This window comes from Panthera uncia (genome assembly GCF_023721935.1).
Source record: "Panthera uncia isolate 11264 chromosome C1 unlocalized genomic scaffold, Puncia_PCG_1.0 HiC_scaffold_3, whole genome shotgun sequence".
In the NCBI taxonomy this organism is placed as follows: Eukaryota; Metazoa; Chordata; class Mammalia; order Carnivora; family Felidae; genus Panthera; species Panthera uncia.
Genome location: NW_026057584.1, coordinates 50796628 through 50814423, shown reverse-complemented (window position 1 = coordinate 50814423; position 17796 = coordinate 50796628). Strand labels below are relative to the sequence as shown.

At 37.6% G+C, this 17796-nt stretch overlaps 1 protein-coding gene across 7 annotated transcripts in view; it reads right to left on the bottom strand.

The window, feature by feature from the left end:
* The window catches only part of PDE1A (phosphodiesterase 1A), a 329201-nt gene extending 313901 nt beyond the window's left edge, over positions 1-15300 (bottom strand). For 2 of the 7 annotated variants that reach the window (XM_049615392.1, XM_049615393.1), the window contains exons 1-2: positions 14795-15300; positions 12613-12723 (exon numbers count right to left, since the gene is read on the bottom strand). In XM_049615392.1, the coding sequence (XP_049471349.1) occupies positions 12613-12723; positions 14795-14871 (188 nt within the window). In that variant the 5' untranslated portion in view covers positions 14872-15300. The remainder of the gene's footprint in view (positions 1-12612; positions 12724-14794) is intronic. The other 5 variants (XM_049615396.1, XM_049615391.1, XM_049615394.1 and 2 more) reach the window with 5 other exon arrangements.
* Positions 15301-17796: the final 2496 nt, after the last annotated feature.

The window sequence follows — 17796 nt, the reverse complement described above, 5'->3', positions numbered from 1 at the left end:
AGAGCTTATGAATGTAAAAACTGAGGTCACGTTTTTCTTACCCTCCCCTATGTAGGTAAAGATAACTTATACTGGAGTGATTCACATAGTAGAAGAAATATGTAGGTAAGGAGGAACAAGATGGAAAATCACTTTCTCCTTTTTCATTGTGGTTGCAAAGAAGAGGCCTAGAAGAGTAGAAACTGGGCCTTCCCATGCCCTGCATGACCTGTTGTCAGGGCAACAGGATGTGTGGGGAGCCCTGGCCTTCCCAGTGCCTGTTGCCAGGGTAACAGGATATGAACCATCTTTCCTTATGCAACCAGGCAGTTTCCTTGCCTTATTCTACGATTCTACGTTTCTCTTCTATTTGATGGGAAATTACATTTGTTCACAGAAACCTAAGAGGAACACAACTTTAGCACAGAGGTCATTGACAAATCATGTATTGGAAGAAATATTGTAAGTAGGGACATGCAATTGATATTGTTGTTGGTGGAAATAAGTGGAAGAGAGTTTTATCGAACTGATTTTCTGAAAATAGAGACTTCAATTTTTATTTTCATAATCTTTTCATTGGATCAGAGAAGTAAATGATAGGAGATGATGAGATGGAAAAAAGTAGAGTAGTAGTGGGAAAAAAAACTGTGAAAACCAGAGAAGAATTATCTGAAACATTTAGAAGCCAATAGCTTAATTTTGAGTGTATATCAGTTGGCAGTTTTTGTGCAACAAACCATCTTGCAGCTAGTGGCCAAAAACAATAAACATTTATTATTTCCTTATGACTTTGAGTAAGTTAGACAGTCCCAGGTGACTTCACTCACATGTCTGGTAGTTAATGGTTTGGTTGCTTTAAGAGGGGACTCAACTGTAATGGTTTATATCTGCTTCACATGCTCATCCTTCAGTAAGCTCGACCAGCCTGGTATAAGAGTTCCAAAGAATGGCAAACGAGAGTATACTCCAATGCATAAGCCCTTTCCAAATCTTTACTTGTGTCACATTTGCTAAGATCCCACTGGCCAAAGCAAGTTGTATGGCCAAGCTCAGAGTCAGTATGGGAGGGATGATCCAAGAGTGGTTATTGGAAGTCACAAATTGGGCCATATTGCAACTGTGAACAAAAGCATGGAAGAATTTCTGGGAAATAGCTCTTTGGAAAATTTGAGATATTAAGGCAGCGATTTGCTAGAGGATGAAATATTAAGAGAGTCACATTTATAAAGACACTTTTTTAGTTAGTACCAGTTGGGTGTACTAGAGATTTTGAGAGCTCTAAAGGTTAGAAAGGAGGTCCTTAACTCCTCTAATAACCGTCTCCAAATGCAGTCTAAAAAGAATGAGAAAAATGTTGTGTGCCTTTACATAGTTTATGTTCTCTGTGGGGAATGAAACAGAATAAACTCCATTTAGATGATTTTTCTAAAATAAACAAAAAGAGAAAAGATTCAGCTCACTTTACTTCAGGAAAGAACTTTATTATATGCATGAAATCCTTTATAACAAGAAGAAGCAGCATAGCAAGAATTAAATACCTAGGTTTATTTTTTGAGAGAGACAGAACACACAAGCACGCATGCATAAGCAGGGGAGGGTTGGAGGTGGAGAGAGAAAGAGAGAGAGAGAGAGAGAGAGAGAGAGAGAGAGAGAGAATGAATCTCAAGTAGGCTCTACACCCAACACAGAACCCAACACCAGGCTTGATCTCATGACACTGAGATCATGACCTGAGCTGAAATCAAGAGTCGGATGCTTAACTGACTGAACCACCCAAGAACTCTATAAAATACTTATAACCTATTTTAATCAACAAAACCCCTGGCTTTATTCTTATTTATAAATGAAAATCTTCAGAGACAGACACCCAGATATCTCTACTACGTAGACATAGAGTCGTTTGTTTTTCTCTGTTGTTTGGGATATCAAAGGCCAAATAAATTAAAATAATTTTATAAGTGTCCAAGCTCTGAAGGGACAAGATGATTTAGGAAAAGTCAAATTCCTTTGAAGATACTAGCTAGGATCATTGTTAAAATAAGCTGATTAAAGAGGTAATGGTTGTACATGCCTAAGAGAAGGAGAGAAATAGAACCAGGGAGTTTCTGACATCTAAAGCATTTGCCAAGTGATAACTCCCCTTGGAGTATGCAAAACTAGGCAAACAGATGGCAGGATTGTGGAAAAATCAAAACAAGAGAATAGTTTTTAATTCCTGAAATGTCAGGTTTTATAGTGAGTCTGAGTGTTAATGGAATTATCTAAGTCAGTGTTGTTTGGAAGAGGTATGGGCTTAGGAATCTGGCCTTCCCCTTACTACCCAGGACACATTGATCAAGTCATTTAATGTCTTTTGAGGCTCAGTTTTCTCATCAGAAAAACTGGGAATAATTGTGCTGAACCACACAGATCAAAAGAAAAATCTTTTAGAAATTATAAAGCAAAAAAATTATAAAATATGATTAATACTATGATTCAATTATGAGTTTGAGCTAACTAAGGAATATGATTAATGCCCAAGTTGTTCAGTATTTTCTTATCCTGCCCCAAAGGCAGTTTATTTTGAACCAAGTCTTAGAAAGTTCACCTTTTTTAATGAATATAGTATTTTTGTCAAATTGGCTTACATACAACACCCAGTGCTCATCCCAACAAGTGCCCTCCTCAATGTCCATCACCCATTTTCCCTCTCGCCCACCCCGCCCCACCCACCCTCATTTTGTTCTCTGTATTTAAGAGTCTCTTGTGGTTTGCCTCCCTCCCTCTCTGTATGTATCTGTTTTTTTCCACCTTCCCTTCCCCCATGGTTTTCTGTTCAGTTTCTCAAGATCCACATATGCGTGAAAACATATGATATCTGTCCTTCTCTGACTGACTTATTTCCCTCAGCATGATACCTTCCAGTTCCATCCACATTGCTGCAAATGGCAGGATTTCATTCTTTCTCATTGCCAAGTAGTATTCCATTGAATATATAAACCACATCTTCTTTATTCATTCATTAGTTGATGGACATTTAGGCTCTTTCCATAATTTGGCAATTGTTGAAAGTGCTTATAAACATCGGGGTACATGTGCCACTATGAATCTAATACAAAATCTATTTTGATTTTCTTCTAAATCATCAAGCACCTGACTCATACAAAACTGCAAGAATCCTTTGATCTTCCACTCTTATGCAGAGTTTAATTATGGCTGACCTCTGTTTTCTTGAACACTATGAACACTGTATGAACACTTTCTTGAACACTATGAACACTTGAAGCCTATGAACACTGTACTTAGGACTTTACTATTTTTTCATGCCTTAATATAAGCATATCTGAGTAGCTATAAATAAAAAAAAATTTACCTAGAAGAAATGATCTGCGTTGAGCATTTTCTAGGCCTGTTTGGTAAAAATTTATGTTTTTAATTATTTTATAAAATGTAAAATAAAATACAATATCTTTAAACAACTCAGGAAACTGTAGTTTAAAGAAGAAACCAAAAAAGTCATAATGTTTCATTTATATGCCTCTCATGACCTATTATCACTTTTATGTGCTTCTTTGACAATAAATAATCATGCCTAATACTTGCTCAGACCAGATATTTGCAATACTGTGATTCTCATGAGCCTTTAACATTATCATCTGTTTAATGATGTTAGTGAACAGTCCCTTTCCTATCCAAAAGGCTTATAGCACAGACCTTTTGGATGGGAATCAGACTTGCTCAAATATTTACATTTGATTAGCTGATTGAAATATATTAGAATAAGGGACAAAATCTAATACTATAATGGTAATTTTGTATTTTCTAAAATGAATCAGCAAAAGGAAGGACTATGGGACATGACAGTAATTACTTGGAAGTCAAATCCATTGAGAACCAGACTGGGATAACAAAAGACCTAAAGAATGATTTTCAAGCCAGAGTGACTCAGGAAATCAGATTGGCCCTGGTTTATACATGATTATAGAGCCCTAAAATCAATTCTAAGTCCACCACATGACACTGAATAAAGGGTGCTGAATCCATCAAGGCAATTCTATAGGTGAAACTCCAAGGCTAGCCCACTTCTCTTCATCAGCTCTCTCTCCTTACACACCCATCACTCCTTCCCCAAGGAAATGTAAATCCTTGAGTATAAAAGCCTGGGAATCTTGGCAAGAGCACCTCCACTGAACTAATAGAAGGTCTTCTTTTCTCATCTAACAACCTCACTCTCTCCACAGATTCTGACGAGAAAATTACTTTAAAAAAAAATAGAATTCTGCTTTTCCATATAATATTAGTAATAATAATGATAACAGCTAGAATTCTTGAATTCTGGACACTGTTCTAAGATGTTCATAAGATTCATTCACTTAATATTTTTAATATCTAGGAGATACATAATGATATCATTCCCACTTTACAGATACGAAACCTAAGGCATCAAAAAATCAATCAACTTAGAGAAGATCATATAGCTGTTAAATAGCAGAGTTTATATACACATAAGAATGGTTAAGATTATGGAAATATTAATAACTACAGTGTTTTGAGAAGGTTACTGTGTGCCAGGTATTGTGCTATTTCTTTTTTAAAAAAATTTTTTAACGTTTATTCATTTTTGAGAGAGAGAACTAAGCGTGAGCTGGGGAGGAGCGAAGAGGTGGGGAGACAGAATCCAAAGCAGACTCCAGGCTCTGAGCTGTCAGCACAGAGCCTGACATGGGGCTTGAATTCATTGACCATGAGATCATGACCTGAGCCTAGCCGAAGTCGGATTCTTAACCAACTGAGCCACCCAGGTGCCCCTATATTTCTGCTTTTTAATATTTATTTTGAGAGAGAGAGCCCATGCATGCATGTGTGCAAGCAGGAGGAAGGGCAGAGAGAGAAGGAGAGAGAGAAGGAGAGAGAGAATTCCAAGCGGACTCCTTGCTGTCAGCTGAGATCTCCATACAGAGCTCAATCTCACGAATGGTGAGACCACGACCTGAGCCAAAATCAAAAGTCAGGTCTGGGGCGCCTGGGTGGCTCAGTTGGTCAAGCGTCCAATTTCACCTCAGGTCATGATATCATGGTTTGTGAGTTGGAGCCCTGCGTCAGGCTCTGTGCTGACAGGTCAGAACCTGGAGCCTGCTTCAGATTCTGTGTCTATCTCTCGGCCCCTCCCCTGCTCATGCTCTATGTCTGTCTCTCAATAATAAATAAATGTTAAAAAAAATTTTTTTAAGTCAGATGCTCAACCCCTGTGCTATATTTCTTATACACATTATTTTATTTAATTTGCACTACCTTGATTTGGGCAATATGCAGATACCCAGATCCAAATGCTTCCCTTTCAAGTGGAAAAACCTTCACCTGAAAAAGCCTTTCAGGCCTCCCTTTGCCACTTTTCACATTCTTTCACAAAGGAGGAAGAGCACTTGGTTGGTGAATTGTGAATAAAGAATTAGACCTGGGGGTGCAAGCTATCCTTTTCAGAGAGTGAGGAAGGGATATTCTGCTTATACAAATCACAGTCTCATCTGTGAAAGCACATTTAGGAGGGCAGACTTTGCCCCTGCTGAGGAGAGGTGTTATTCATAAACCCCACCCCCACCCCAAGATCTCATGAGGTTTTGTCTATGTCTCAGCTGAAAAGGCACCTTCTAAGATAGATCATTCCTAACCAAAATACTTTCCCAAGTAACTCTTGTGCATTTTCTTAAGGTCACTTCTTACTCTATATTAACTTATTTTTTTTTTTATAATTCACCTTTTTGATGTTTGTTTCCTCTACTAAATTGTAGGCTCATCTACCTAAACTAGTGCCTGACACAGTACACAACCAGTGGGTATTTACTGAATGAGTGAACGAATCAAATAATTGGATTTTACAAATAAAGAAAGTAAAGTTTAGAAAAGTTAATACATTTTCCATGATCACACAGCTAAAGGACAGATGGTATTAGAAAATACCTGACTGATTCCACAGTTCAGTTTTTAATCTCTAAGGTATTTTACCTCAATGATATCTATTCTATAAATATAACATAATATTATATAAGGACTGAGCCTTACAATGAGATTATATTTATACACCGGAATAGGTTTTTTTGAGGTGGTTTTCTTTATTTTTATAACTAAAGGACACACTTTTAAGCTGACTTTTCTGATAAAACCATCAAAACTATCATATACTCAACAATGTGAGAAAAGAAATTAAGATTTATCAACAATTTCCAAAAAAGAGCATAAACATTCTTCTTTGACATCTGAAACGAATCTACTATAAGCTCTCAATATCAGAGCTTTGTCAGAAAATTGGTGGTCTAGGCATATAAACCAGGTTTAGATGGAAGACAGGGAGTTATTTAATGGCTAAAGATAAAGAGCATCTACTCCAGTTCTCCATAGACTGGCCAAGACTGGCTTCACCCTAAGCATCCTGTCTGTGTGAGAAAGTGTGTGTTCGGGGGTAGTGGTAGGGGAGAGGGTAAGAATATAAAAATGGTCATGTTGATTCAGCACTCTGTTACTCTATTACAGAAGGAATGTATTAGTTTCTTACTGCTGCTGCATCATATTTAGCACAAACTTAGTAGCTTGAAACAACACAAACATATTATCTCCAGTTCTGTAGGTCAGAAATTTGAGGCAAGTTTCACTGGGCTAAAATCACAGTTTTGGCAAAGCTGCATTCTTTTTGGAGGCTTAGAGAAGAATCCGTTTTTTACTTTTGCAAGCCTCTAGAGGTTGCCCACATACCTTGCCTCCTAGTCTGCTTCCTCCATCTTCATCATTGACCAAGACAAGTTGAGTCTTCCTCACATCAGAGCATTGTGACCTCTTCTTCTCCCTCCCTCTTCCACTTTTAAGAACCGTTGTGATTACATTTGGCCCAGCTGGATAATGCAGTCTCATCTCCATATTTTAAGGTCAGCTGACTAGCAACCTTAATTCCATCTGCTACCTTACTTCCCCTTTGACAGATTCACAGATTCTAGGGATTAGGACATGGACATGTCTAGGGGGCAGTTCTTCTGTCTACCACAAAGCTCATGGACTAAGTTTTCAGAAGCACGACTCTGCATCCTTTTCTGTGATCTTTCTTGGTAACTATTCTGAGGATGTCTTCTTTTGTGCTTTGAAAGTAAGATGAATAAAAGCTTTACAGGTAGATGAATCTGTATTTAAATGCAAGCTTCGCCAGACACTAGCTATTTAACCAACTTAGGATAATTACTTTTTGAAATCATTGGAAAAGTAAGTAAGCATACAGATGTTATATTTGGAAAGTTCTGACAACTAGTAGATGATAAGCAAATATTACTTTCTCCCGTCTTCTCCATCCCTATTCTATCTGTGAATCTATCTCTACTCCTCCAACCTGACCTTAGGCCCTATTTTGGCAACCTGACTGATCCTCCAACTTTGAAGTCAGAACCACTGTAAGATTCCAAATTTTATTCATTCATTGATTCATTGAAAAGGATTTATTGCATGATCTACCACATTCCAGGTATTGTGTTAGGTGCTGGTGATCCAAAAGCAAACACAATGAACATAATTCGTGCCCTCAGGAACTTGTGGTCCAGTAGTGAAGGTAGATTTTGTTATGAAAAGGGAAGTCCAGGTTCTTTTATGAGCCAAATATAGGAAACTGACCTAGTGTGAAGGATCAAGAAGGATTTCCTTTGCAAGTGAAATTTAAGACAAGATCTTTGAGCATTTCTTAATAGTGTTCCTTAGTAGCATTGTGAGTAGGATAATTCTTCCTGAAAAAGGAATTTCCCAAGCTCTGGAGGACATTTATCATGCCTGAACCCTGCTGCCCACTGAATACAGAAACATCCTCAGGCACTGCAATAACCAGAAGCATCCCCACACATCTCTAAAAACATCACAGGGAACAAAAGCAGCTCTGGCTGAGAGAGGAGAAAGGAGTGGCTCCCTTGGGAAGAGAGAACAAAATGAGTAAATGCAGATGGGTGGTACGCAATGTTTCTTTGGGACAACCTTGAAGCTGATTGGGAGGTGGCCACAGAAGGAGAGGTATGAAAAGAGGTTCCAAATGTGGAGCAGGTACAGGGTGAAGGATGCTAAACTTTTAAGGGAAGGTACTAGAAGGCAGGATAGTAAAAGGATCAGATCTGCTAATCTATAATGCTGCTTTATCCTAAAGTATAATTCCAGTTTGGGAATATGGTGCTAATAGCTCCTGTCACTTTACCTGTTTTGCCAATTTTCATTCTAAATATGTATTTCTGCTACATCTTCTTGGTGATAAGGGTTTGGGCAAGTGCATCTGAGAGTTGTTCAACACACTGCCCTCTTTAATTACAGTTACTTTAAATTAGCTATAGGGTTATTACACATTTCCTCCTTTCTCCTGCACTCTCTTCTTCTCTATATTTTATGCTTCCATTACTGATGATTGTGTTTACCACCCATCAGAGGAAAAAAGAAAAAAAAGCAGCTTAGGTCTTTCAACTGTTGCATTCACAATTCCACATCTTAATATCTGGACACTTGTCAAGATACGGAGGTAAGCATCTATATGTGCAAAATTAATTCTCAAATATTAAGTTAGTTTAGTGGCACCTGGGTGGCTCATTAGGTTCAGCCTCTACCCTCAGCCCAGGCCATGATCTCTGGTTCACAAATTAGAGCCCTGCATTGGGCTCTGTGCTGACAGCTCAGAGCCTGGAGCCTGCTTCAGATTCTGTGTCTCCCTCTCTCTCTGCCCCTCCCCTGCTCATGCTTTGTCTCTCTCTGTCCTCAAAAATAAATGAAAACATTTTTAAAAATAAAAAATAAGTAAAAAAAATGTTAAGTCCGTTTCTAACTGTAAAATTCTCACAGGTTCTAGTCCTACATTTATAAAAGCTTAAAGGATTGGCAATAATTACTATGAAGTAATGAGTCTTAGATTTTTGTCAATAGTTTGTAGTTTTAAGTAGTTTAAACTTTCCTCCCTTCTGTTGAACAACTGGAAAAGGTAACACTCTGAATAAGTTTTTGTTATAATGTCATGTTCACTGGAATTTCTAGTTGATCACAGTTTTCTGGAAAGGCTGTCGCCCCTTGCATTAAACTCTTAGAACAGTGGCATTGACTGGAAAGAGGAGTACCAATGTCTTAAAATGTTTTTTCTGGGGCATCTGAGTGGCTCAGTTTGTTAGGTGTCTGACTTTGTTTCAGCTCAGGTTATGATGTTGAAGTTTGTGGGTTTGAGCCCCGCATCAGGTTCCATGCTTGCATGGAAAATTTTTTAAATATGTTTTTTTTCTTTTAAATCCACAGCTGTGGAGCAATTTTACATTAAAAATAACAATGAAAAAGTACCATGACACAGAGAACAGAATTCCTTCTAAAATTGGAGGGGAAACTGCATAAATGAAAACATAATCAAAATCTTCAAATCAGTGTTCCTCATGAGAATCAATAAACTTAACAGTCTTTGCAAAGACTAGTGTTAGAAAAATGTCCTTAGTTTGCAGGAATTAGTACAGGTCCCAGAGTCACAGAAAACTTCTGAACCAGAAATTTCATTAGGTATTGAGATGGCAGAAGAAATAGGAAATGTTTTCCAGGTCCTAAATAACCGATAACGTATGGACAGGTATATGACTCTTTGTAAGTGTTGTTTATGAAGGGCATAATGCCATAGCCATTCGCTATTTCCAACATCATGGATGGTGAGTCATAGTGTAGAATCTGAACTGTCATATTGAGAGACAAGTTGGTGGATTGAAGATGGATTGAAGAAAGCTAAAGAAAAAAGCCATAACTATAAAATAAAATTAATAAAATAAAGCATGCAAGTCTACATCAGAAATGGGAAGAGGAAAGGGTTTCACCTTTGTTTCCACAAAGGAACAAGAGACTTCTTGGCATATCACCGAATATGGTGTCTCAATTAAATATTATATGAAGGAGATTAAAAAGGGACTCAATGAAAAAAATCAACAAAGAGGTAGAGAATAATTGATATTTTAATTTAGTTTACTGATGTTTCACATGTGCTACGAAATTTAAAAATTATTTCTATCAACTCAAAAAAAGTGTTACAAAATCTTATGTTATATGATATTGCTTATAAAATATTTTTTATAAATATCTACCTACAGTAGTTCATGTTTCCATATTTAAAGTATACTTGAATAAACTTTATTTTACTAACCTTTGTCTCTATTTTTATTTAACCTCAAAAATGTACATATTATAAACCTACTTAAAAACAGAATGTCCTGTTGAAATAAATCAATGTATCTTTGAAGTTAGATACAGTAAAAGTAGAAAAATCATTTTCCAAATATCTAAAAGTCCTCATTGAGCTTTTGAACAAACTAAAAAATTATTGCAAAATTGTTTGATAGCTTTCATGAATAACATAATTTTAATTGCCAACACTTAAAAAGTGAAATTCTAGAAGTAGAGATTATAAGAAGCTAAAAATCCTGTTTGAATCAATATTACATTTTAAATAGGCAAGACAATTCCAGCAATGGAATGAGGAGACCCTCATATCACTGCTATGAATGCAGACTACACAAGAGACCATAATTAAACAATTTGGTTGCCATTAGTCATGCAGATTTTAGATTTAGAGCTTCTTGTTTTGAAAATTCTAAACCTAGAATACTGAAAATGTCTTAAGTCAAAGTACAAGTTAAAGTAATAGTACCAAAATGCAAATTCCTTCTTTCTTTGATGCAAAGGCAATCAGTCATTTCAATCAGTTTGGTAATAATAATAATTTTTTAAAAAACTAGTTTCAGTAATTTTTCCCCTAAATGATCCTTCAGTGACTCTATGGAGGCAAAATACCAAATTTACTTAGTACATGCATGTATTATTATATCTTACATCAATGTTGGATATCAAATCATGAAGCTCTACTGCTGAATGACTCTACTCTACTGAAATAAAATGAGATTGATCTTTGAGATCACTTGATAAAGTGAAAGTCAGATAACTGCTCTAAAATGTCAGATAAACACAAAGTCACTTTTCAATTTTTTTAAGACATATGCACAGATTCACTACCATACATCTTCATACATTTAAGTAACTACAGAAAAATAAAACAAATACAAACAAAACAAACAAACAAGCAAAAACATCCTGTCCTGCTAAAGGGAAGAAAATCTAAACTAGGTTGTAATATGATCTATAATTTTTCCGGTACAGATGTTCATCTACTAATTAGGTTAGGACAAATCATCTGATGACTACCAATGTTTAATTTTCATCTATGCTAATTAATTTTGTAAGCTGTTACTTGCTTTTATAGGATTATTTGTTTCCTTAGAGAACCACCTCCCCAAAAAACTGTAATTCTGGTCTTCAATGGATCTTGAAAACATATTTCTCTAATTCATTCAAATGATGTAAGATGGCTTCCTTTTTAAAAGTTCTCTGTTAAATGTTGTTTGCATTATTAGTGAGCTCTATACTAGTGCACTGTAATGTCATATGTTACTTCAACTGTTAGAAAATATACAGAAAATACTACTTAAATATACAAACATCATTAAATACATTCAAGTGGAGGAAAGTAGAAGGAATTTTTCCTCTAAACAAAGTTTAACATAATTTTTCTTTCAAAAAAATCATAGATATAAAAACAACCACATTAAATTTACTCAGATGTTGCAATTTATACAACAGTATGTAAATGCAGCATTAGAAATATGAATCCTAGAAAATCTCTATTTTGCATGGTATAGGATTCCTTCAGCTATGATTATAAACAAGAAAATATATTTTCATTTCAGAACTACAAATATGCTGAGCAATTACACTGGCCTGTATATATTCATAATGCAAATTTTTATCCAAATGTTAAACCTGATTTTTAAATTATAATTAAAATAAAGCATGTATACATAGGGTGCTGGAACAGATGAACAGAAATTAGTAGCATAGACAGAAAAAAACTTAAATCTTGTTTAAATAGCAAGGTGAATAGCAATGCAATTAAAGTTTGACCCAGGTACTTACATTTCATGTTTGACATAAGCACATCTCTTAGCCCAAGTTAGTAAGGTCTATTTTATACCATGAGCTACTGTGTATTCTCAGAAGAAGTGAATTGGTTAATTTAAAGCCAAAACTCTCCAATAAGTTTGGTATGCTACTAGTGTTTTTACCACATTTTTTCTTAAGCAAACATTATTAATTAAGACAAAGAAGAAGCACAGTGGAATATAAGTATTTATTATCACATTATTCCTGCCCTTGTGTTTTCAAAATCTAATCACACAGAAATAAGTATCAGTAGTACTCTTTTTTATTTTACTGAAGGAAATTTTATTTCTGCAAGTATCCTGGCAAGCAGCTTTTCTAGTTACTTTTCTGCATATCTAAACCACATATCTAAAGAATATATACAGAATGTATAAAGGAAACCATGTGTTGTAACAGTCAAGTGAATTCTCAGGGAGTTACCTTACTTTACATTACACATACAGGTGCAAAAAAGACTATCCATCCTTCAGGCAAGTTGTTAGCTGACACTCACACATTTTATTTTTTAAGAGAAAATCTTTCTAAAGGAAACACTAGTCCACAAAGTCAGATATTACGAACAATTAGTCATATTAATAGTCAAGTTTTGGGTGGGGTGGTGGGAATAAAAACACAGAACCAAGCAAAGAGCTTACTCACATTCCTTTCAGGCGTTGCCACATTTTTTCAGTGTGTTCTCCTATCAGATACTTAAGAGGGGTGTTTTCCAATTCTTCAATTTCTGTAGCAGTAGACCCCATGATGATATTCCTAGGGCAATATAGTTACAGTCAGTTTCAGCAGCTAGAACAAGCATTCCTCAGACCACTACGAATCTCAAACAGTTATACAGTAGCATCTCTCATCTATCAAAATACTGCAGATTTACAAAGCTGAGGGCAGCCTCTGCCAGAATTGCTACTGACTTTGACAGGCATATCCACTGCTCACATCACCCAACCTCCCAAGCAGACAGCAGTATAAACAGATCCTCTGACCTCACAGGAGCAATCCGCACATGTGAGCCTGCTACTGTACTACTGACCGACTGAGTGCTCCAGCTCTCCCCAAAAGCAGCTCATCTGTTACCGTTCGGTGCACTGAAGCACATCAGAATTCCTACAGTTTACGAGATCTATTATGCACAAGAGAAACGTGAATGACTTTAGCGCACCAGAAGAAGCTGAATTCCCTTCTACCAATAGAAAGAGGGCAGGATGTAATAAGAAAGCAGATGGTAGGAACCAGTGTCAGCAGCACCACCCTGAGAAAAAAGTGCCCGTTTTAAATGCCAAGGTTTTTGTCTCTTCATTGATCTGGAACCAACAGTTAAAGATATATCATGCCCTAACAACAAACGCAATAAAAGTTAATGGCAACAATGAGAAAATAACACATAGAGCCATGCAGAAGACAGATCACGGAGCTCCACAGGTTGTTATTGAAAGACTATGTACATCAATGATGCTGTAATCATGCTTATTCACCTTCTCCTAGCAACTCCACACAGTAGGTCACTGCCAATTTAACCAGTAGAAAACACGGCAGCTGCACACAGCCTGCTCCGTGAATCCTTTGGGGGTTACAAAATAAATAAAACGAAACTAGTGTGGAAGAGTGTGTGTGTGTGTGTGTGTGTGTGTGTGTGTGCGTGTGTGCATGTGTGTGCTGAAGTAAAGGGAATGTGTGAAGGTGGGGGGAAGAAGAAAGGGAGAGAGGGAGAGAAATGGATGCTGTGCCGCTTGTGCATTTTAGAAGAAAAATGAGAGAAAGTGAACATAAAAGGAATCAGAACTGAGTCATCTGCCAAGCTCCCAACACATGGTGAGCTTTCTTTGAAACCAGCACAGACCCTGAGTATGAGCTCCACAACAGCTATTGCTATCCGCAAGCTGCTAAGAAAAATACACTTAAAAGCAGTATCTCTTCTTGCTTGTTTAGAAAGCCAGATGTAGTTTTATTCTTCCCTACAAGATACCTTGCTGTTACCGATATTCATATGTAGTAGACACGTGATAACATCTCGTATTTATTGAGTACTTACTGTATGTCCGACCCTGTTCCTAGTACCTAGCAGTTTACCATTTTAAAATTTTTACAAAAACCCCATGAATGGTAGGTAATATTCCCATTTAACAGTTTAGGAAATGGAGAAACAGAGATATTTCCCAGATTTAAAGCCAGCCCTTTAAAGTGGGCACTATCTATGATTTTACTAACAAGGCCTTCCAAGATAAAGTTACTATGTGTGTCTAAACACTGAGCGCATCTGGTGGTCAAAATCATAATATCTGTAAAAAGCATCTTTGTAAATTGTTATAGAAAGTGTCTTCTGGGGCGCCCAGGTGGCTCAGTCGTTAAGCATCTGACTTCGGTTCAGATCATGATCTCACTGTTCCTGAGTTTGAGGCCCCCCCTCAGGCCAACATGAGCCCAGCTGCAGGTGAGCTCGTGCCCCACTTTGATGAGTCCTGCTTTCCTGCTTCTCTCTCTCTTTCTCACTCTCTTCCCCTCCTTGGATTCTCTCTGTCTCTGCCCCTAGCTCCCCCTCTGCCACTCTCTCTCTGTCTCTCAAAAAAAAAAAAAAAAAAAAGTGTCTTCTGATTTACAAATTAGAAGAGGTGAGAGTTCTGCGCTATTTGGGCAGAGTCGTATAGGCCTCCTTTCTGGGTTCCCATAATAACTTCACAGAAAACTTTCACAGCGTCCAGAGCCCTTGATGTCCTGCAAATAAAGGAGCAGGATGCCCTCAAATTCCTTTCATCAGGAACCCATTTGGGTGGCACAAACCTTGACTTCCAAACGAAACCATCGTCTACAAAAGGAAAAGTAACGGCATTACCTCATAAATCTCAAGAGGACCTGGGAGAAGCTTCTGCTGGCGGCTCGCGTTGAAAACCTGGCTGCCCTCAGTATCATACCCTCCGGGAGCACTGGCCAGCCAGCTCTGGTGAAGTCTGCGGCTGTCACTGGAGCCACTCCTGTCGGTGGCCACCTCGCCTCGCAACCTTCTCTAACCAGACGGAGACAGCCTCCTGGGCGCGGGAAGCCACACTTCCGCCGTTATTGATCCCAGGGCTGACCCCCAGCCTCTGGAGAGGTGTCTTATCTCAACCCACCTCTGCCAGCTCTGCGCCGTGTGGCCACTGCCACCCCAGAGCAGCCACGAGGGAGCTGGCTCCGCGGGTGCGACGCGGGGGGCGCCGGGGAGGAAGTTCTGTGTGCCCACGGCCCCATCTCCCTGAGCCGCCCCGCCACGGAGGGTCACGCCTGGTCTCCACCGGCACTGAGATCCCACAGAGACTGAAAGGGAAGAGCGGGACGCTGCTGTGAACCAGGAGGAACCTCAGGCGGACCGGCCGCTCCAGCCCGCAACCGGCGGCCTCTCGGCACGTGCTGGCGGACCCGCGCGAGGTGCGGGTGCCCTCCGAGCCTGCTGGGGGATCCCTCCTGAAGCCGGAGCGGAAGCCCGCCCCCAGGACCCGCTGCAGCCCCGGGGACGCCGCGCCGGGTGGGCAGGGACCACCACGGGGTCGCAGGCGCTTCTACACACTCGTGGACAGAACGTGGCAACAAGGTCAGCAGAAAATGAAGTTTTCAAAGAAGAAAAGGTTAAATCAACCGAGGCTTCAGTTATCCTTTTTCCAACGAGTTGTTTCCTGAACTCCAGCTGAATGTAATGTCTTTAGCTAGCTTTACATTGTTGCAACCTCACCCCTGTGAGCATTTTCTAGAATTGTCAGAAATGAGCTAGTTATTGCTCTGAAAGTACTGATTTTGCCTTCCCTGTGCCTTCATTTATAACCCTAGATACATTCACTTAATAAATTCTTAGCTGATTTTTTCTTTAATGAGATAGTCAACATCTGAACTGTGCTCTCAGAGATGAATCACAGTGAAAAAAAATCTCTATAAAATGCAAGCACTCCACCACTACTATTTTATGAGCCAAACACCCTAGTCCTTAAGGTTATAACCCCTTTCAGGGCACAAATGTTTTTCTAATTATGGGAAGAAATTTCAAGCCCTCACATTGGCTAGTTTACCAATAGTATTGCAATGTAAAAATTGAGGACTATTCTGCTTAAGTGTTGGTGAATTTTGTCATTGAAACTTACTTGCCCTTTCTTTCACTATCTCACTTCTGTCACATATTGATACGTATGAACTCTTAGTGTACTGATGACACCCTTAATACACAAAAATGCTTAATTGTTGCATTAAGCATTTCATAAAATAAAACTAAAATTTGAACAATGAGCTATTCCGAAAAGCTTATTATTTAAATCCTTGACCAATATAATTTTCAGCCTTAAGCAGCATCAAAAAATTATTTCTGTTGATGTAGAGAATTCAAAGCATTTTCCTTTTCTAGTTTATAACTAATGTCTACATAATATATTAATAGAATAAAAATAGGGGCGCCTGGGTGGCTCAGTCTATTGGGCATCCGACTTTGGCTCAGGTCATGACCTTATATCAGGGTGCATGGGTTCTAGCCCTGCATCAGGCTTTGTGCTGAAGGTTCGGAGTCTGAAGCCTGCTTCATATTCTGTGTCTCCCTCTCTCTCTGCCTCTCCCCGCGCTTGTACTCAATCTGTCTCTCAAATATAAATAAACTTTAAAAAAATATTTTAAATAGAATAAAAATAAAATAAATCACATTGAAGAAAATAGAACTGAGGGAATAGCATTCAACTTTTCTCTTTCCTAATTAATCTGTTTAGAAAAATTTGAGATGTTGCATTCATAAAATTAAACCAAAAAAATTCTGACATAAGACAGAGAAATAAGATAACAAGAAAGTACACTGGGAAATTAAAATATGCTTGCCAAAACAAAACGTTCAATATGAGCTCTGGGGAGAAGTTGAGAAAATAATACTAAATTAGGGTAAAAATTGATCCAATTTGTTTCTTCTCTCTCATATGTTCCATCTCTTTTGCTTTAACTCTATATTCAGGTAAAGTATCTTTATTATAATAAGTAGTTCCTTCATTCTTATAACCTAATATTTTATTGGAATGTTGATAAACATTTATAAAATGATTTTTCAGTATCTACGGATGCCAAGATATATTGCAGCATAGAACAGGATCCAGACTACCTGAATTTGAATCCCTGTTCTTTCACTTAAAGAATTATGTGATCTTTTGCAAGTTACTATTATGTGTCTGTTCCCTCATGTATAAAGGAACATAATAAGATTATCTTTCTCATAATGCTGATGTAAGGATTAAATGAGTTAATATACACAAAGAACTTAAAACAGTATCAGAAGCATAGTAACTGCTCTATTAAATTGTTAGAATTAAAAAATAATGTTTTAATTGTTAGCATTTATTATTATTGATACTATCACATGGCTTTCCTCCTTCAGATTGAAGTGTAATTATTTCAGTAGATTTACTGACCATGAGCTATTTTCCAAATAATTTGTCATAGAACATTATTGTTTTTATGCATTGCTAGTCTTCATTTTATTTAGAAACTTTACATCCTAATTCATGAGTGAAATGTTTGAAATATTTGTAGCACTAACTTTATTGATTTTCATATTAAGGTTATACTAGCACCATGTAATAAATTGGAGGGAAACAGTTTTAAACTTACAAGTTCGCACCCAGCAAATGACAAAGATAAATGATGACATATTCAGGAGCACCAAATTGGAAAGCATACCACTCAAATAATCTTCTAAAATAATTGCCTGAGTCAGTATACTTGAGAAACAAAAAGTAATTAGTGACTAAAATCAGAGACTTGTACCTAACTAGCCATAGAGATTGAAAACAAAGTCCCAAGTTTACTTCTGTGAAGAAGGGCTAAGAAGAAATTAATTCA